Source organism: Oncorhynchus gorbuscha, linkage group LG05, assembly GCF_021184085.1.
Source record: "Oncorhynchus gorbuscha isolate QuinsamMale2020 ecotype Even-year linkage group LG05, OgorEven_v1.0, whole genome shotgun sequence".
NCBI lineage: Eukaryota > Metazoa > Chordata > Actinopteri > Salmoniformes > Salmonidae > Oncorhynchus > Oncorhynchus gorbuscha.
In genome coordinates this window covers 45948210-45968543 of record NC_060177.1, presented here as the reverse complement: position 1 = coordinate 45968543, position 20334 = coordinate 45948210, and the positions used below count along the sequence as shown (strand labels likewise).

At 44.0% G+C, this 20334-nt stretch overlaps 2 protein-coding genes across 8 annotated transcripts in view; one reads left to right on the top strand and one right to left on the bottom strand.

The window, feature by feature from the left end:
• The window catches only part of LOC124035970 (SH2B adapter protein 3-like), a 70600-nt gene extending 59085 nt beyond the window's left edge, over nucleotides 1–11515 (top strand). For both annotated transcript variants that reach the window (XM_046349975.1, XM_046349974.1), the window contains exons 3-8: nucleotides 852–953; nucleotides 1172–1263; nucleotides 6469–6560; nucleotides 7057–7271; nucleotides 7407–7572; nucleotides 7835–11515. In XM_046349975.1, the coding sequence (XP_046205931.1) occupies nucleotides 852–953; nucleotides 1172–1263; nucleotides 6469–6560; nucleotides 7057–7271; nucleotides 7407–7572; nucleotides 7835–8163 (996 nt within the window). In that variant the 3' untranslated portion in view covers nucleotides 8164–11515. The remainder of the gene's footprint in view (nucleotides 1–851; nucleotides 954–1171; nucleotides 1264–6468; nucleotides 6561–7056; nucleotides 7272–7406; nucleotides 7573–7834) is intronic.
• Nucleotides 11099–20334, bottom strand: part of LOC124035969 (ataxin-2-like) — a 35268-nt gene continuing 26032 nt past the window's right edge. For 2 of the 6 annotated variants that reach the window (XM_046349967.1, XM_046349969.1), the window contains 10 exons: nucleotides 17807–18114; nucleotides 17532–17598; nucleotides 17236–17382; nucleotides 16397–16414; nucleotides 15745–15817; nucleotides 13526–13719; nucleotides 13259–13385; nucleotides 12659–12993; nucleotides 12339–12498; nucleotides 11099–11672 (listed from right to left, as the gene is read on the bottom strand). In XM_046349967.1, the coding sequence (XP_046205923.1) occupies nucleotides 11653–11672; nucleotides 12339–12498; nucleotides 12659–12993; nucleotides 13259–13385; nucleotides 13526–13719; nucleotides 15745–15817; nucleotides 16397–16414; nucleotides 17236–17382; nucleotides 17532–17598; nucleotides 17807–18114 (1449 nt within the window). In that variant the 3' untranslated portion in view covers nucleotides 11099–11652. The remainder of the gene's footprint in view (nucleotides 11673–12338; nucleotides 12499–12658; nucleotides 12994–13258; nucleotides 13386–13525; nucleotides 13720–15744; nucleotides 15818–16396; nucleotides 16415–17235; nucleotides 17383–17531; nucleotides 17599–17806; nucleotides 18115–20334) is intronic. The other 4 variants (XM_046349970.1, XM_046349972.1, XM_046349968.1 and 1 more) reach the window with 3 other exon arrangements.

Below are 20334 nucleotides of genomic sequence, written 5' to 3'. Positions count from 1 at the left end.
TGGAACAGCTCCCACATGACACACACAAAAGCCTAGCTATCATCAGCACACAATGAGCACCTTCTGCTTTCTTTCCCTCCACCCATTTGTGCTGGAAAGAAAGCGACGAGATTCAATTTGGAAAATGGTGAACTCTCCTCCTCTCGTCTCCTTTCTTCCTTCTGAGCTGGGCTAGAGAGTGTGTGTTTCGTGAGCAGTAGCCTTCCTCCAGCCTACTCTCTGGGTCTCTCCAGTCTGAACAGGGCCTGGTGCTCAGTCCAGAGAGCTCCACTGAGGGACGCTCCAGGGTAAGAGCTGGATTTTCAAGAGCAAAGACTCACCCACAGGCACACATACTTTAGACACACTGAAACTGAGAAGGAGAGGCACGCACACACAACCTGCATGTCCCAGTGAATGTGCGTTTCCCACTAGTTCCTCCACCATCTGGTACCCCTCTCCATCCAGTTCTGGAGCTCTTGTCAGAGAGATCTGTAGAGCAAAAGGAAAACATCAAAACAGCGATAGATACAATTCATGCAACCTAATATTTCTACTCTCCAAACCAACACAAACTTAACCTCACCACAAACACTGACTAAAATGGTCCTGACGAACGAAGATGTACGTAAAGCAGAGGCAAACTCTAGCTTGAAACTCCTCTTAATGTGGCACAAACACACCGGTATGACTTATGTGGTGTTTTAAAGGGAGTTCTGTCAATGTGGTGTGTTACTGGAACAGAGTGTTGTTTGAGGGGTCTAGAACATGACATGCTGTTTCAATGTCTTCTCTCTCTCTGTCTCTCTGTCTCTCTGTCTCTCTCTGTCTGTCTCTCTCTGTCTGTCTGTCTGGGTGTGTCCATCTTCCAGGGCTCTAGTCCCAAACTGACAGTTCATTGTGCAGACATCCTGGAGATCCGCCGCTGCAACCGCCTGGAGATGCCCGACAACATGAACACATTTGTTTTAAAGGTGAGGAGGAGACTCTCCCCTGCTAGTGATGCTGATCCATCTTCCTGCCTTGTGTTGTGTACCTCGCCACAAGAAAAGTGTATACACGCAAGCACACACACACACCCTCTGCCAAACTTGTCTGTTTCTTTCCATTCCTGTTCTTGAGGGTGTGTTCATATTTCTGTGTGTGTGTGTGCATACAATCTCCTTTACCACTAGTTTTGTCTCCTCTCCAGGTAAATCACTATCCAGGTAGTCTCATAATTGAGACGGAAAATAACCAGCAAGTCAGCTCCTGGACAACAGAAATTAAAGAATGTATCAACAGGTGAGGGACACGACACACTGTAATGTTATCAGTACACTAGTTATTTAACATGCTACTCTCCCTCCCCATCTATTTTGTATTTTCTTCATCTTGCTTTATTCCGTGTGTGTGAGCGTGTTTCTCTGTGTGTGTGGGGAGCTATGTGTCAGGCGCAGCCGTGTGAAAGAGGAAGTGTGGGGGAGGTCTGAGTCTCAGTGGGGGAATCTCAGGACCTTTCTCATTTCTGCAGATGTCTGGAATTCTCCATCTCGCTTCCCCTCCCCAGACTCTGGTTTTCAGTCCAGCACGGCTTCAGCTCTGCAGTCCCCATGCCCCAAGGCCTACACACACACACACACACACACACACACACACACACACACACACACACACACACACACACACACACACACACACACACACACACACACACACACACACAGATTTCAAATGATAATCTTCTTGCTAACGGTTGGACCCCCTTTTGTTGGGGCGCCAAACATTAAACTTCTATCTCAGAAGGCAGTGCTGTATTTGCTAGACTATCACAAGCTAGCTACTGTAGCTGTCAAAATTGCTGACAAAGGCTAATGAATGCGTTAGAGCTACAATACTTATGTTAGTCTCATGCATTTCTCTTATGCACTACTGACACAGTATGGTAACACTTTTGTCATCAAAATGGACACCCTGTAAAATGGTTGAAGTGTGCAGTGAATGGTGAGCTATTGACCCTGATAGTGCTGTCATTTCCTATTTCGGATGATAGGATCGTGCTCTCTATCCATGGCATAGCTGCGCTTTCAACATGTATGTTATCATGCTGTTCCAAATCAGGCAGTTAGTCACAGTACACAAGATTGTACTCAAGATTTTATGTGTGCACATTCATGAGTTTGCTCATGTGTGCATCTATTTTTAGTGTGTGTGTGTGTGTATGTTTGTGTGTCTTAGAAATATATAGAGGCTTCGTCTTTCTCCTTCTGGGTGGAGGACCTGTGAATATGAATGAGGAGGAAAAACTCCATCTCTCTCACTCTTACTCTCTTTCACAGACAGACAGTGTGTGTCACAGTGTGTGTGATATTGGGGGTGGAGTGGAGGTATCACGTACAATAACACTAGCATTTTCAAGATTTACTGTAACAAGACATCCTTCCTGACCGAGCCCCGACGCTTTTGTGTGGCTCCGTCCTGCTGCTTCCTGTAGACTTGATGGCCCCCATCCCTCTCTCCCGCTTCCCCTTTCTTTCTGTCTTTCGTTCTTTCACTTCTCCCCTAGTGTAACCACAACTCCAAAGCTCCCGTTTGTGGTTTATATGATTGAATAAGCAGATTGTTGGATTAATATTGACCCAGTGTGATATAAATGCAGATGTGAGTAATGCAGTATCTTTAGGAGAGGCCAATGCACATACTGATAGGATGCATGGGGAGTGAGTAGCTCCTTTTTGTACCCTCAAAACTGTGATTCTATGTAGAAGTTAAACAATATCGTTTAAATTAAGCCTCTAAAGTCAAAAGATCAATATATGCCCAAGCAACTGGAGGAGAGTGAGCGGTCAGTTATATACAGCCACGAACCAGTCTGTGTTAAGCGACGCCAACAAGCCATGGCTTCCGTTAGAGGAAAAGACAAAGAACAACTTGGAGATGCAAATGAGAGCAACGAACGGCTAAAGGATATCCAGGAAAACATAGCTAAAATGCTCTCAACGCTCCCCAAAACAAGCAAACTCTTACAATCTGTTGTTAAAGAAGTAGATTTACTCAAAAGGAAAGTAGAGTCTATCGTCAGATATGCATATGCAGGAGGAGTGTGGACAAATAGGACAACAAAAATGGCCTTCTGGAAACAGAAGAACTCTAAATATCTTCACATGGTATGGGAACACAGAGGATGGCGTTCACATGTGCTGATGAAGCCCTGAACATGCTGCAGTAAGCCTTTCCAGTTGAAAGAGAGCCCAATGCCCTGAGGAGGAAGAAGCAGAAAAAAAGTGATAAGCACACTAGGCTACAAACGATGCCCACGACCATCTTATCGTAAGTTGAGAAAATATTATTTCCCTCCCCTCCCCCCCCCCCATACAATCTAGACTCCATTGTCTCCAAGTAACTGTTCTTATCTAGGAAGTAATAATATAATTAGTCAGTGCCAATGAGATACATGGTCATTGAAAAGACATGAAAAGACAATATAAAAAAGGAATTGTAAACCGGGTGCTTCGAGCCCTGAATCTGGATTGGCTGAAAGACATGGTACATCAGACCGTATACTATGGGTATGACAAAGCAAATCGTGTTACTGGTCTAATTACGCTAGTAACCAGTTTATAATGGCAATAAGGCACCTCTGGTGTTTGTGGTATATGGCCAATATACCATGGCTAAGGGATGTACCCAGGCACTCCGCGTTACGCCGGGCATAAGAACAACCCAAATACCACACCTCATCGGGCCTCATTGCTTAAATATAGCATGTACAGTACCAGTCAAAAGTCTGCACACCTACTCATTCCAGGGTTTTTCTTTATTTTTTACTATTTTCTACATTGTAGAATAATAGTGAAGACGTCAAAACTATGAAATAAGACATATGGAATCACGTAGTCACTAAAAAGGTGTTAAACAAATCAAAATATATTTTATATTTGAGATTCTTCAAAGTAGCCACCCTTTGCCTTGATGACAGCTTTGCACACTCTTGGCTTTCTCCCAACCAGTTCCCACATATGCTGAGCAACTGTTGGATGCTTTTCCTTCACTCTGCGGTCCAACTGATCCTTAACCATCTCAATTGGGTTGCGGTCTGGTGATTATGGAGGCCAGGTCATCTGATGAAACATCTGAAACACTCCATCACTCTCCTTGGTCAAATACCCCTTATACAGTCTGGAGGTGGCGCCAGGACAGCGGAGTCAATCACCACCTTCCGGAGACACCTGAAACCCCACCTCTTTAAGGAATACCTAGGATAGGATAAGTAATCCCTCTCACCCCCCCCCCCTAAGTTTTAGATGCACTATTGTTAAGTGACTGTCCCACTGGATGTCATAAGGTGAATGCACCAATTTGTAAGTCGCTCTGGATAAGAGCGTCTGCTAAATAACTTAAATGTAAATGATGTAAATGTTGTGTCATTGTCCTGTTGAAAAACTAACCAGATGGGATGGTGTATCGCTGCAGAATGCTGTGGTAGCCATGCTGGTTAAGTGTGCCTTGAATTCTAAATAAATCACAGACAGTGACACCAGCAAAGCACCCCCACACCATAACACCTCCTCCATGCTTTACGGTGGGAAATACACACGCGGAGATCATCCGTTCACCTACATGCATCTCACAAAGACACTGCAGTTAGAACCAAAAATCTCCGGTTTGAACTCCAGACCAAAGGACAAATTTCCACTGGTCTAATGTCCATTGCTTGTGTTTCTTGGCCCAAACAAGTCTCTTCTTATTATTGGTGTCCTTTCTTTGCAGCAATTTGACCATGAAGGCCTGATTCACACATTCTTCTAAACAGTTGATGTTGAGATGTGTCTGTTACTTGAACTCTGAAGCATTTATTTGGTCTGCAATTTCTGAGGCTGGTAACTCTAATGAACGTATCCTCTGCAGCAGAGGTAACTCTTCATGTCTTAAAGTAATGATGGACTGTCGTTTCTTTTTGCTTATTTGAGCTGTTCTTACCATAATATGGACTTTGGTCTTTTATCAAATAGGGCTATCTTCTGTATGCATGGGCTCCATGATGGGGGGGAAAGCATATGGTTGTCGAACACTTAGCCACATCTGCTGACAATCTCTTTTTCTTGCAAGAGTTACATTTTTAAAAAAGAGAGAGAAATGTATTATTTAAAGAGCTGGATTGGAGAGGCCCATGCTACCACCTACTGTAGTAACAGTAGAGGTGTACGCATCCCGATAAATGAGAATACATGGGAATGGTATGAAGTCCAAAAGTTATGGTCGGACCTAGAAAGTTAGCTGAACAAAAATGTAAAAGCAACATTCAACAATTTAATTTTACAGAGTTGCAGTTCATATGAGGAAATCAGTAATTTGAAACAAATAAATTAGACCCTAATCTATGGATTTCACATGACTGGGAAAACGGATACCTTTAAAAAAAAGGGGGGGCCTCACAATGGGCCTCAGGTTCTCATCACAGTATTTTTGTGCATTCAAACTGCCATCGATAAAATGCAGTTGTGTTCATTGTCTGTATCTTATAACTGCCCATACCATAACCCCACCGCCACCATGTGTCACTCTGTTCACAATGTTGACATCAGCAAACCGCTTACCCCCACGATGCCATACACTTGGTCTGTGGTTTTGAGGCCGGTTGGACATACTGCCAAAATGTTTTAGAGAATGTTGGCGGTGGCTTATGATAGAGAAATTAACATTCTCTGGCAACTGCTCTGGTGGACATTCCTGCAGTCAGCATGCCAATTGCACACTCCGTCAAAACTTGAGACATCTGTCGCATTGTGTTGTGTGACAAAATTGCACATTTTAGTGGCCTTTTACTGTGCCCAGTACAAGATGCACCTGTGTAATGATCATGCAGGTTAATCAACTTCTTGATATGCCACACCTTTCAGGTGGATGGATTATCTTGGCAAATGAGAATCGCACACTAACACAGATGTAACCACAATTGTGCACAACATTTGAGAGAAATAAGCTTTTTATGTGAGTATGAGAAATGTCTGGGATCTTTTATTTCAGCTCATGAAACATGTGACCAACACTTTACATATTGCATTTATATTTTTGTTCAGTATACAATGTACACTTACATTTAATCCATCTGTCTGCATATTTCAAGACATGGCATATGGGGTTGTCGTGAGATACCCAATTGGCTAAATCCCTAGCAAACACAGGTGATTAATCAAATTGCATTCTATACTGAATATCATGATTAGGTGATTATTGGAGTCAGGTGTGTTAGCTGGGGCTGAGGGCAAACTGTGACACCAATCAGGCACTCGGGGACTGGAATTGCCCACCCCTGGGCTAGACGATTCTCTTCTCGTCACTCATCTTGAAAAGATGTATCAATCAGTCCGCCATCATTAACGCAATGGAAAAATCTAATTATTTATTTACATAGTACATTTCAGCCTTGTGCAGTTGATGGCAGCATCATGTCAAGAAGGATGGGCTAACATTGGCTGCTGCTAACTGAAGTCATTGTTTATCACACAGGTCTGGCAGCGTGGATTTGGAGCTCCTAACCTACCCTGTGGACAATGCTGCGATGGCCAAACGGAGAGGGAACTCCGAGTCAGGGAGTCAGGGTGGGTGTCAGGGACAGGAAGGGTCGGACCCCAACCTGGAAGTGTGTAACAATTAATATCTCAGGATTATGTTGTATCTTTATGTTTGAAATGATGCTGTAGTGGTTGGCCCAGTCACTTGTAACAATTTGAGGAGTTGTGGGTATGATTCCTGCATGGGCTGCATGTATATCTTATGAACATTCCGGCAGGGCGACAGGTAGCCTAGGGGTTAGTGTTGGACCAGTAACAGAAAGGTTGGTGGTTTGAATACCCGAGTCAACAAGGTCATCAGTATTTTGTCGATTTTTCCCTTGAGCAAAGCAATTAACCCAAATTTGCTCTATATAACTATACTACACCATACTACTATGGCTGACCCTGTTAAAAAACAAATTTCACTGCAACTATCCCGTAGGTGTACCCCCCAAAAGATGAGCTATTTGTGGATCAAAGGGTCTGCTAAATGACCATGTTACATTCTATTCTTACACTTCCCTTGTTGTCCCCCTACTAGGAACTGCGACCTTTGCCCTCTCGGAGCAGGTGTTCCATAAGACTGACCACTTCCTGTGTTCATATCCCTGGTTCCACGGGCCCATCTCGCGGGTCAAGGCGGCCCACCTGGTCCAGAACTTGGGCCTGGAGGGCCATGGAGTGTTCCTAGTGAGGCAGAGTGAGACTCGCCGCGGAGACTACGTCCTCACCTTCAACTACCAGAGCAAGGCCAAGGTGGGGTGCACATCTACCATAGGTTCCAGAAGAATACCTTCTTAGTTTTTGATATCAGGAACATGTCTGAATAAAAGCATCATTGACATTGTTGTTCATGTCGATGTATCTCCCTCCGCCTCTCTCTTTCTGCAGCACCTGCGTCTGTCTCTAACAGAGTGGGGTCAGTGTAGGGTGCAGCACCTGCGCTTCCCATCCGTCATGGACATGCTCAGTCACTTTCGCCTCTACCCCATACCCCTGGAGTGTGGCACTGCCTGTGACGTCACCCTCTCAAGCTTTGTGGTGGCTAACTCCCAAGGTGAGCCCTCGTCACTGACCCCTGACCTATACTGGACACAAACACCCGCCCCCACCAATACTTTTGGACTTAGGGCTACTGCTAACACTTAACTTTACATAAATATATATATTTTTAAATGCACACAAAGAAAATACAATTTTATTATAAATGTGTCATAAACAACTACTTGGATATAAAGTATATGGGAATCCGCACAGGATGTTACAAGTGAAATCCTTTGTCAGCATAAATAATGTTATGTCATTGTGTCCTCTCTCAGGTCAGATTTCAGCGGCTGTTCTGGTTCCCTTCTCCCTGAACTGCTGGAGCTCTGAGCCCAGCCTGGCCCACTGCAGCCCAGCCACCTGCCCCAGCCTGCTCCCCTCTCCAGGCCCCCTGCCCCAGCCCGGACACCCTCATCTATACACCGCTCCCCTCCCAGACCTTCCCACCTCGGGTCCCCTGCGTCGGAGCGAGTCGGTGGGCCGCAGACCCCTACTGCGTCACCCCAACCCCCACCCACCCTTTACTCAGCGAGACTCCGACTACGAACTGGAGCCAGACAGGGGCCGCAAGCGGGCCATCGACAACCAGTACATGTTCCTCTGACCCCTTTCTACCTGTCACAGCCGGCCCAGAGGTCACCGCAAAACTCCAAGCAAGTGCCAGATGGACTCATGAGTGAACGTGTATGCCCAAGTTGAGATCTGTTTCATGGTGGGGTGACAGAGTTCATTATGAATGTATTTTTATATTGTTATATGATTATTCTCATTTTATAAAGCGGATGTCGTTGTTTTAAGGGATGTTGCTACATGGGAGTGAGTGGTGCTGATGTGGAAGGTCTTCCCTCGGGCAGGGGAGCGGGGCACCATCACTGCCTCTCCCTCCCCTTTTAATAGGGGTCTGTTTAAGGGCCCTGAAGCGTTGGGCAACACTCCTTCCCCTCCACACACACTCCATTTTATAGTGTATTCTAATGATACCCTGTGTATTTGAAATGCACACATTCTGTATTTTAATTAGCTGGAAAACCAAAGGTGTTGAAAAAGGAACCTAACAAACTGTGTGGAGCCTTCCACGTAGGTTTGGTTCAGTCTCACTGTTGGGGTATGTATTGACGTTAAACCTCCCGAGACGGGATTGAAACCCCATAAAGAAAGAGGTCGGGAGGGGACACACCCTATTCTAGAGTCCCTGTTCCCCTCCACAGCCTCGACTCTCAAGAGTTGTGCACAGGGCTTATATAACACATTTCACACAATTGTTTGTGATACAACAGTTTGTCTGCCCAAAAATGTTTACACAACCATTGTGCAAAACTGTTGTAGTATCACAAGCATTGTACCTGTATTGTACAACTTGAATGTGTATGGGGCAAAATATTAGCATGTTAATTTCCTGTTAGCATTAAAGTCCTTACCTTCATAGCATTAACTTCTTTCATCTTAACATTGTTCTCTCCAGCTCTACGACTCAAGGACAAAGCTGGACCTTTCTGAAGGCATTTGTTTTCTGCTAGTTACATGTTTCCCTTCTATGGCTTCTTAATCAGCGAGCTCTTGAAAGAGACATGTCACCAAAGAAAATGTGAGGAAAAGACTGCACTCCCTTGCTTTTACTAAGAACCCTCGTGTGCATGGCCCCTTAACACATTTTATGTAAGCAACCGTTCTGGTGTACATTTTTGTTAATTAAACTTTCTTTAACATACCAGTACCCATCACTTTTCCTCTATGAACATCTTCTTTCCCTTGCCTAACACTAACTTAGCAGTGAAACCTTAATCATTGAGTTGTACAGCTTACCCCCTAGAAGTCCTACAGTGTTTATGGTCATGTTTATTTCTTATCATAGAAGGGCTTTCTGTTTTTAAGAAATGCACAAAGGCATGTTGATTTCCTTTTTAAATGACCAGGACATCGACTTGCCCTGAAAGGAGATGTATTTTTCATTGCATGACCCAGCTAAAAATCTATCAAGGAATTTTACAATAGTTTTTAATCAGTTACCTTCCGATATTGAAACTGACTTTGTCAAAGGTTAGACAATTGCAGACAAGTATGGTTTGTTTCCTGTGCTTAAATTGAAACTAATCCCAAACCCCAATCTGTTCTGCAAATGCGTAAGGAAAGCAACGGTATCATTGACTTATCAGTCTCTTTGACCTGTAGCCAGAAAGACTGTGCCTTGCCTGAAAACTGCTGTTGCTTTGAACCTCAGGGCATGATGTTTGAACTTAGTGCAATAAATGAGGTATTTCCAATAACTTAGCCTATTGCACATTGAACGCTTTATATTATAGCTTAGCCTGTACATTGTCTTTGCACTCAATCATATTGGGAAAACAAATCACACCAAGAGTTGACAAGCTTAGTGCATTCCACTACTGTAGACAGGTGAAGAGTGAGCAACACCAGTCTTTCTGCACATATCAGGTTAGTTTTATACTCCAAAATGGCCCCAACGTACCTCAGTCCCATGTATTAGAACATTTGCTGACATCCATTTATTTTGCCCGGTCAGTCAAGCCATCTGACATTGTTCAAGTTCAACTGATTTAATGTGTCTTCTCAATACTGTTCTGTATTAGCACTAAACATTCCATTTCTATCTGTCAATCTTTGATCAATTGTTACATTTCCCTAAGTTATAAGCATTCTAAATTATCAACTGTATATTTGACTTTTGTAATATAAAGCTAACCCCCAAAAATGTACATACAACAGCATTTTTGTGACTATGAAAAAATCTTGTTTTTCTGCAAATATTACTTTGACAAGTCTCTGACATTATTAGACATAGGTATAAAACAGCATTGTATGGCTCCTGCACATAGCATTATAGGGCTTTCACCGGTCTAGTCCTTTCAGATCTGTGAACAGAGGGGGTTGGGGTTCAAATAGAACTGGGATGTGAAAGTGAGTGAACCAAGAGACGTGTGAAACGAGTTGTTTATACCTGGTGGCAACCTGCATCCTGATCTCATTCACATTCTGCTGACATTAAGACCAGTATAGACTCACCTCCAGAAGTAGTCAGGGATACATTGATTTGTTGAATGAAAGCAGTGGGCAGAGCTTAGTGACAGGTCAGGGGGTGGAGATTACAGGTGAGCGTCAAATAAAGGCCTTTAAGGATGGTAGGTTGGAGAGCGATAATTATTCTAAATGACTTACTGAGCAGCCTTATCTATGCTGGTGCAGTGTACTAGGCTAGGTCACAGGTTCTAATCTCGCAGATGATCTATATTTTTTTTAAGGATGGTCAAATCATTATACCACCCTCTAATCAACAGGATAGGGACCAGAAAGTCAAATTCTTGCCGATGCCCGTTCTTACGTGTGAACCTTGCTTGGCCATTTGCAACTGACTTTGGACCAATTTAACTACAATGCATATTTACTGGAAATTAAATTTTCATTCGTATCTGTCAAGGCCACTGACAAACCTATCCCTATATTTTTTTAGACATCAATGAATGGCATTACAAAATTAACACTTGATTATACATAGAACGCAAAAAAACAAGACTGCCAATACAGCTGTTTTTTTTTTAAAGTTTATTTTTCCCCCAAATGTTTTAAATTATTTATATTATCTACAAAGTAAAAGTTACATAATGGTCAGGTGAGAAGTGGGATCACTTTAGTCATCATAATTAATAATGTTTGTCCTTTTGGCCAAACTTGTTATTAATTACAGGAAGATTTTAATTAGTTTTAGTTTGGTTAAAACCTGTTCTGAAGTCTTGAATGCAGCAGCTGTTAAAGAGTAACACTGTTTAAGTAGGAAGAATTTCCATATCAAGGTGCAGATCATTTTATCTTTCAATTGGCAAGCTGAATCAAGGTTCATTAATGGACCCTCTGCAGGTTTCTTAAAAGGTGTGTGTTGGGAAGAGAGAGGGGATCCTTTGTTATTAATCAAACTCTTAATCAATAAAACCTCTCCAATGCAACAACCTGTGGAACATTCTTTATGACTGGGAGAGGAAAGCATATGTGTAGTAGCATGACGAGAGATCTGTGCAAGACCCTTCACGAGAGCGAGGGCTGGATAAGGGGTCCATGTTCTCAACAGCACCCTCCACAGCTGCTACTGATGGTGCTGTTGCACTGGAGGGACACAAAACAGAGGAAATCAGTGAAATTGGCCAGTTGTGGTTAGAATATTTATCATCAAATCAAATTTGATTTGTCACATGCACCGAATACAACAGGTGTAGACCTCACCGTGAAATGCTTACTTACAAGCCCTTAACCAACAATGCAGTTCAAGAAAGAGCGTTAAAATATTTACTAAATAAAGTAAAGTAAAAAATTCTAATCAATCAAAAAGTAACACAATGTACATAACAATAACGAGACAATATACCGGTACTGAGTCAATGTGCGGGGGTATAGTTTAGTCAAGGTAATTTTTAAAGTGACTATGCAGATAATAAACAGCGAGTAGCAGCAGTGTAAAAACAAGGGGGGGGGTGGATCAATGCAAATAGTCCGGATGGCCATTTCATCAGTTGTTCAGCAGTCTTATGGCTTGGGGGGTAGAAGCTGTTAAGGAGCCTCTTGGTCCATAGCACTTATTACAAGAATTTCAGCTAAATGTATCATTAACGATAAGGCTGGGGAAAATTAGATCAAACATTGACGTGATGAACAAACATATTTGCCCCAATTTAATACTTGGAAGTGAGTTTAGTTGAACAAGCAGTACAGAGACATCTGTCAGGTGATTAGAAGAGTCCCGCCCCTGAGGCATATAGGGATGGGGTGATGTACCTTGGGGGTGTGCCAAGTAAGAGAAGTGTGTAGTGGAGGACACTGGGATGGGGTTGAGGGCATTCTGGGGGAGTTGGGGGCCGCCTGGCTGCTGGGTGGCCATCAGCATCATCTGAGGGTGGCCAGGGTGGGAGGGAACCATCCCAGACTGCATATGGGCCTAGGAGGAAGAGAAAGAGAGAGAACATTAGTAGAAAGAGATACATACAACTGTTACTGACTCCATAAAAAGGTTTTGTGTTTTTGTTCCTGGGACCACTAACCTGTTCATATAGTATGTACTCAGAGTGAAGTGAAGGGCTTCTGAAGGTGGAGCTCACCTGCTGCATGTGGGCCATGTGGGAGGGGTTGTAGCTGTGCTGCATCTGCTGGGGGTGGAGGTAGACGGCCTGCTGGGCCGAGGGGAAGCTGCCCTGGGGGGACTGGGGGTTGGTCCCCGGGGTCATGGAGGGCGGGGTGGGGGCCAGGGCCTGGTACATCTGCTGCTGGGGCTGGTTGCCCATGTGCAGGGCCTGGGCGGCTGCAGCCTGGTGCTGTTGGACGGGGCTGGGAGCCGGGTGGTTTCCCCCATGCTGCCCGCCCTGCTGGGCCTGACCTGTGGGCGTGGCCGAGGGTTGGGGGTGCTGGTACTGCTGCGGCATGGGGCCTTGTGACACTGGAAGCACAAAACAAAGACTGGTTTATTGGCATGGACCAGATTGAATGTAGTGTTTGCTTTACCACAAGAAAGTCTAAATGTACATTTTTTAAAAACTGGGGTGAGTATGCAACGCTATTACAAATATCTCAACTTCCGGTTCCAGAACATAAATTATGTACCTAATTTTGTTCTGGGTGCCAAGATAAAGTACACAAAGACAGAAGACTAAACAAAGTGACAATAGAGTGACACACAGAGGGGGGGAGGGGGCGTTGCTTACCATACATGGTGTGAGTCTGCTCGCCATACTGGGTGGTGGAGGAGACCAGCTGGCCGGGCTGGCCGTGGTTGGGAGGGGCCATCATCCTGGCCTGACTCTGCATCACCGGGCTGAACACATGCTGGGCCTGGGGGGGGGGCACACATTGCTTGTGTCCTATTCACAATACACTGCTATCGACTTAAAGACATACATGCCAATCTTTTGTGATACCTTTATGGACGGTGGAAAGCTGTGAGTCGAGTTGTAATTTTGGCAGATTGTTACCTGTGACTGGTAGTGGGGCATCTGCTGCATCAGTTGCTGGCTGGTAAACTGCTGTGGGCTGCAGGTGAAGTACTGGGCTGAATAGGTGGGGCTTTGGGCCACAATGGGCGGCCCCGCGGCTTGGGCTGGGTGCATCATTGTGGGTGTGCCCTGGGGGTGGTGCTGGTCTGACCTCTGCTGGGGCATGTTGGCTACTGCAGCAGCCAGTGGAACACAACATCCAGGATTACAGGAAAGTTGAAGTTGGAAGTTTACATACACTTAGGTTGGAGTCATTAACACTCATGTTTCAACCATTTCACAAATGTCTTGTTAAGAAACTATAACTATAGTATTGGCAAGTCGGTTAGGACATCTACTTTGTGCATGACACAAGTAATTTTTCCAAAAATTGTTTACAGACAGATTATTTCATTGTATCACAATTCCAGTGAGTCAGGGGTTTACATACACGAAGTTGACTGTGCCTTGAAACAGCTTGGAAAATTCCAGAACAGGATGGCATGGCTTTAGAAGCTTCTGATAGGCTAATTCACATTATTTGAGTCAATTGGAGGTGTACCTGTGGATGTATTTCAAGGCCTACCTTCAAACTCAGTGCCTCTTTGCTCGACATCATGGGAAAATCAAAAGAAATCAGCCAAGACCTCAGAAAAAAACATTTATAGACCTCCACAAGTCTGGTTCATCCTTGGGAGCATCCTTCCAAACGCCTGAAGGTACCACGTTCATCTGTACAAACAATAGTACGCAAGTATAAACACCATGGAACCACGCAGCCGTCATACTGCTTAGGAAGGAGACATGTTCTGTCTACTAGAGATTAACGTACTTTGGTGCAAAAAGTTCAAATCAATCCCAGAAGAACAGCAAAGGACCATGTGAAGATGCTGGAGGAAACAGGTACAAAACTATCTATAGCCACAGTAAAACTAGACCTATATCCACATAACCTGAAAGGACGCTCAGCAAGGAAGAAGCCCCTGCTTCAAAACCGCCATAAAAAATATCCAGACTGTGGTTTACAACTGCACATGGGGACAAGGATTGTACTTTTTGGAGAAATGTCCTCTGGTCTGATGAAACAGAAATAGAACTGTTTGGCCATAATGACCATCGTTATGTTTGGAGGAAAAAGGGGGATGCTTGCAAGCCGAAGAATACCATCCCAACCGTGAAGCACAGGGGTGGAAGCATCATGTTGTGGGGGCGCTTTGCTGCAGGAGGGACTGGTGCACTTCACGAAAAAGATGGCTTCATGAGGAGGGAAGATTATGTGGATATATTGAAGGAACAGCTCAAGACATCAGTTAGGAAGTTACAGCTTGCTCGCAAATGCCTCTTCCAAATGGACAATGACCCCAAGCATACTTCCAAAGTTGTGGCAAAATGGCTTAAGGACAACAAAGTCAAGGTATTGGAGTGGCCATCACAAAGCCCTAACCTCAATCCCATAGAGAATTTGTGGGCAGATCTGAAAAAGCATGTATGAGCAAGGAGGCCTACAAACCTGACTCAGTTACACCAGCTCTGTCAGGAGGAATGGGCCAAACGCACTGTGGGAAGCTTGTGGAAGGCTACCCGAAACATTTGACCCAAGTTAAACAATTTAGAAGGCAATGCTACCAAATACTAATTGAGTGCAAGTAAACTTCTGACCCACTGGGAATGTGATGAAAGAAATAAAAGCTGAAATAAATCACTCTACTATTATTCTGATATTTCATATTCTTAAAATTTACATTTAAGTCATTTAGCAGACGCTCTTATCCAGTGACCTAACTGACCTAAGTCAGGGAATTTTTACGAGGATTAAATGTCAGGAATTGTGAAAAACTTAGTTTAAATGCATTTGGCTAAGGTGTATGTAAACTTCCGACTTCAACTGTATGTGCACGGGGGGGCGGCACAGCCTTCTTAAATTCAATATTAGTCTACTGTACTGAATTTACCCTATGACATGGTCTCCAAAAGCACTGTTAATCAGAGCAGCTCCCCAGCAGTTTGCTCCCCAGCAGACTAGACAGCAATATCTAACACCGCTACGACCCTATGCAGGCCAGGTGTTAAACTAAAAATGTACCTGCACACGTGATCTTATTCTCTTTTGACTCCATCCATTCGACTCCATACGTATTTGTGTGTCGGACATACCCAGATGCTGAACTGTGCAATTATTGAAGACAGGGACAGACAGCATTGGCAGTGAGCATTCTCACCTTTACCTGGTCTGTAGGGCTTGGACTGGCTCACCGTCATATGAGGCATCTGGACATGGTACATGGCTGGAGACTGAGAGATGAGATCAGAAGCATACGTTTAGCCAACTGAAACCTTCCATTGATTCTCCGCCCCCCACCCTTTCAACTTTTGACTCCCTTCTCATCCACCCTCAATCCTTGTTCACAGCATGCCGTGTGGACTTGAAGTGAGAAGAAAGGTTGGCTGGGCAATTACCTTAGGCCACATGGATACAGTGCAGCTGTCCACCAATGTGTTCCAACATAGCCCATTTACTAACCTGGATGACCATGCACTTCTTATTCTATATCTATCTGCAAACATTAATGCAGGCTTATCAAATAAAGACGTGAGAATTGCTCTGCATTGCGTCAGTGTTTGTAAACTCTGAGCAAGAATGGCATAATCCTAGTCATATTATTCTAGGCCTGGGAGAAAAAGTAAGAATGTCACTTAAGAAAGCTGTTAAAACAAGAATGAGGTTAAGTTCTTGATAACAACTGTAGCCAATTGCAATAACAAATTGGCAAACCAACATCTGATGAGACATTTTCAAGTAAGCAAAACATCTCATACGGATTTTGGCAAAAAAGGTAAGAAACAAGTAGATAGCTTAAGAAATGCACGAACCTTCCAGATAATGCTTTTCTAATGGAGAGAGAGGAAAGAGAGAAAAGAAAAAAAAGAACCATTCTTTAGTTGCTCGTTTTTTTTTTCTTTAACCAGAAATGATTCTCTTAACTCAAATGACCGATGTTGGATTACCAACAATTTCTTACAGCAAATTCAAAACCAAAATATATTTTAGAACAATAAATCACTTAGCGACAGCGACTCCAGAGAAATCACAATCACACCATTATATATTTCACAACTTGTCTCACAAACTGCATTCACTCAGAGCTCTACATTACTTCCAACTACCCTATAACAAAACACTTATCTTCAAGGCTACACAAAAGTTTAAAAATGACTTGAACCAACCTAAAGACTCTGGAAATGTCACAAACCAATATAAACAAGCAATAGGCTACTGTACATGACTTCACACACGATGAGTTTATGGCTGTGGAATGGTGAAGACCGGTCAAAGTGGGGAATGGTGAAACGGTGACCAGACAGGCCAAAGTGAGAGGAGAGGGCCTCTAACAAGTGCATGCCACAACTGCATATCCAAATTCAGCTGGACCACACAAATACACCCCCCCCCCTCATTATTCCTGTTGCATGATACATTCCTTGCAAGGAGAGAGATGCAACAGAGAGGAGAGGACAACCGTGAGAAATATGACGGGAAAGGGTGCCAACTGAATATTTTAGAACACTCATACATCTTCCTTGCTGCTTCGGAACTCTGCATGCCAATCATGAACCAATTATCATTCAAGGGTATGTCTGAGCTTCCACAAGTACTCTTCTGAGCTGCAGAGGCATGCAGGTGGGATGGAGAGTGTGTGCATGTGTCTCACCTGAACTCCAGGGCTGACTGGGGTCAGAGGGTACATCTGGGGGAAGCAGACCGTCTGGCTGTAGACTTGTTGGGGCTGCTGCACCACGATGGAGGGGCTGGGCTGGCCCTGTGGCCGCGGGGGGGTTGGAGTGGTGGCCGGTTTGTGCTGCAGGCCACACGCACGCACACACACACACACACACACACACGACAGGGAAACTCTAAAAGTCACTACAGCTTAAAAAGGAATGTCTGTCAAGTGGCAAAGTCAAAAAGCAGGATGAGAATAGTTACTCGGGCAGTCAGACAACTAACCTGAGTATTGAACACCCTGGGTTTAAACTCATGGGCATTAGGATTGAGAGTCGACTTTATGATTTGACTGCGGACCGGGAAAAAAAGAACAGATAAGAGAAAATCATTTTTTCCCTCAACTTTAGCAATCCCTTGAGTTGCAGGATGATACATTTGCTGGTCAGTTGTCTTTTTGAGCCACGTTCCGTTATTTGTGCTTACCCTCAAAGAGGCCCATTCTAAAACACCAACTCAAATAGAAATAATGGGAGCAAATACGTGGCCATGACACTCACTCTTTGATTGGCTCCTTTTCTTCTTTGTCCTCAGGCTTGGCCCCTCCGCTGAAGGTGGGTGCAGACGTCTGTACACCCTGCGAGGTCACGTCAGGCCCCCTCTTCTGCTCCGGGGCAGGACAGAGGGGAGAGGAGGATGGTGCTCCAGGGCTGCCTGCCTTGCTGCTCCCGGTGGACGCCACGTTGCCCTCCTCAGACCCCTCCAATCCCTTGTCCAGAGGAAGCTCCTTGGGCTTCTCTCCCGCGGCATCTGGTGGAGGCTTGGTCATCTGCTCAAACTGTGGATCTGGGTTCGAGCTGGACTGCAACTGAGCGAGAGAAAGAAAGAGAAAGAGCGTTTTGATCGCAAGCCGATAGTAAGTCAATACGAATTGACAGCATTAGTTTTAGGTTGGGTTTTCCCCCCCCAACTAGCTGGCTAGATATATTATTACGATTCACAAACAGCTTGCAGATAATTATGAAGTAAAACATTTTTTTTTGTGTATATACAGTGGGGCAAAAAAGTATTTAGTCAGCCACCAATTGTGCAAGTTCTCAGACTTAAAATTTTGAGAGAGGCCTGTAATTTTCATCATAGGTACACTTCAACTATGACAGACAAAATGAGAAACAAAATCCAGAAAATCACATTGTAGGATTTTTAATGAATATATTTGCAATTTATGGTGGAAAATAAGTATTTGGTCAATAACAAAAGTTTCTCAATACTTTGTTATTTACCCTTTGTTGGTAATGACAGAGGTCAAATGTTTTCTGTAAGTCTTCACAAGGTTTTAACACACTGTTTCTGGTATTTTGGCCCATTCCTCCATGCAGATCTCCTCTAGAGCAGTGATGTTTTGGGGCTGTTGCTGGGCAACACAGACTTTCAACTCCCTCCAAAGATTTTCTACGGGGTTGCGATCTGGAGACTGGCTAGGCCACTCCAGGACCTTGAAATGCTTCTTACGAAGCCACTCCTTTGTTGCCCGGGCGGTGTGTTTGGGATCATTGTCATGCTGAAAGACCCAGCCACGTTTCATCTTCAATGCCCTTGCTGATGGAAGGAGGTTTTCACTCAAAATCTCACGATACATGGCCCCATTCATTCTTTCCTTTACACGGATCAGTCGTCCTGGTCCCTTTGCAGAAAAACAGCCCCAAAGCATGATGTTTCCACCCCCATGCTTCACAGTAGGTATGGTGTTCTTTGGATGCAACTCAGCATTCTTTGTCCTCCAAACACGACGAGTTGAGTTTTTACCAAAAAGTTATATTTTGGTTTCATCTGACCATATGACATTCTCCCAATCTTCTTCTGGATCATCCAAATGCACTCTAGCAAACTTCAGACGGGCCTGGACATATACTGGCTTAAGCAGGGGGACACGTCTGGCACTGCAGGATTTGAGTCCCTGGCGGTGTAGTGTGTTACTGATGGTAGGCTTTGTTACTTTAGTCCCAGGTCTTTGCAGGTCATTCACTAGGTCCCCCCGTGTGGTTCTGGGATTTTTGCTCACCGTTCTTGTGATCATTTTGACCCCATGGGGTGAGATCTTGCGTGGAGCCCGCGATCGATCAGTGATCTTGTATGTCTTCCATTTCCTAATAATTGCTCCCACAGTTGATTTCTTCAAACCAAGCTGCTTACCTATTGCAGATTCAGTCATCCCAGCCTGGGTGCAGGTCTACAATTTAGTTTCTGGTGTCCTTTGACAGCTCTTTGGTCTTGGCCATAGTGGAGTTTGGAGTGTGACTATTTGAGGTTGTGGACAGGTGTCTTTTATACTGATAGCAAGTTCAAACAGGTGCCATTAATACAGGTAACGAGTGGAGGACAGAGGAGCCTCTTAAAGAAGAAGTTACAGGTCTGTGAGAGCCAGAAATCTTGCTTGTTTGTAGGTGACCAAATACTTATTTTCCACCATAATTTGCAAATAAATTCATTAAAAATCCTACAATGTGATTTTCTGGATTATTTTTCTCATTTTGTCTGTCATAATTGAAGTGTACCTATGGTGAAAATTACAGGCCTCATCTTTTTAAGTGGGAGAACTTGCACAATTGGTGGCTGACAATAGTTTTTTGCCCCACTGTATCTTGTAAAGTTTCTATTGCCATTGTCCTGGCAGGAAAAAGGTTCAGTAAATGGTGAGGTGCAGCCAGCGAGAGGTAAATACAGCAGGGAGGAGTGCGAGTGCCTCTCAAATGTAGGTTGTCCACCCACTCTGCCCACTCTGAAAATGCGCTATGGTGATTAAATTTCACATCCTTATGTTCTAAAATACATTTTACCAAGACAAATATGATTAACCATGTTCTGAATCGTTCAGTGGGGTCTTAGATTAAGAGCCAGTTTGCGCTGTTCTGTGAAGGGAGTAGTACACAGCGTTGTACGAGATTTTCAGTTTCTTGGCAATTTCTCGCATGGGATAGCCTTCATTTCTCAGAACAAGAATAGACTGACAGAGTTTCAGAAGAAAGTTCTGTTTCTGCTGATTTTGCTGTCTTCGTATCCAAGATAATTGTGTAGTTTAGAGTGTGTA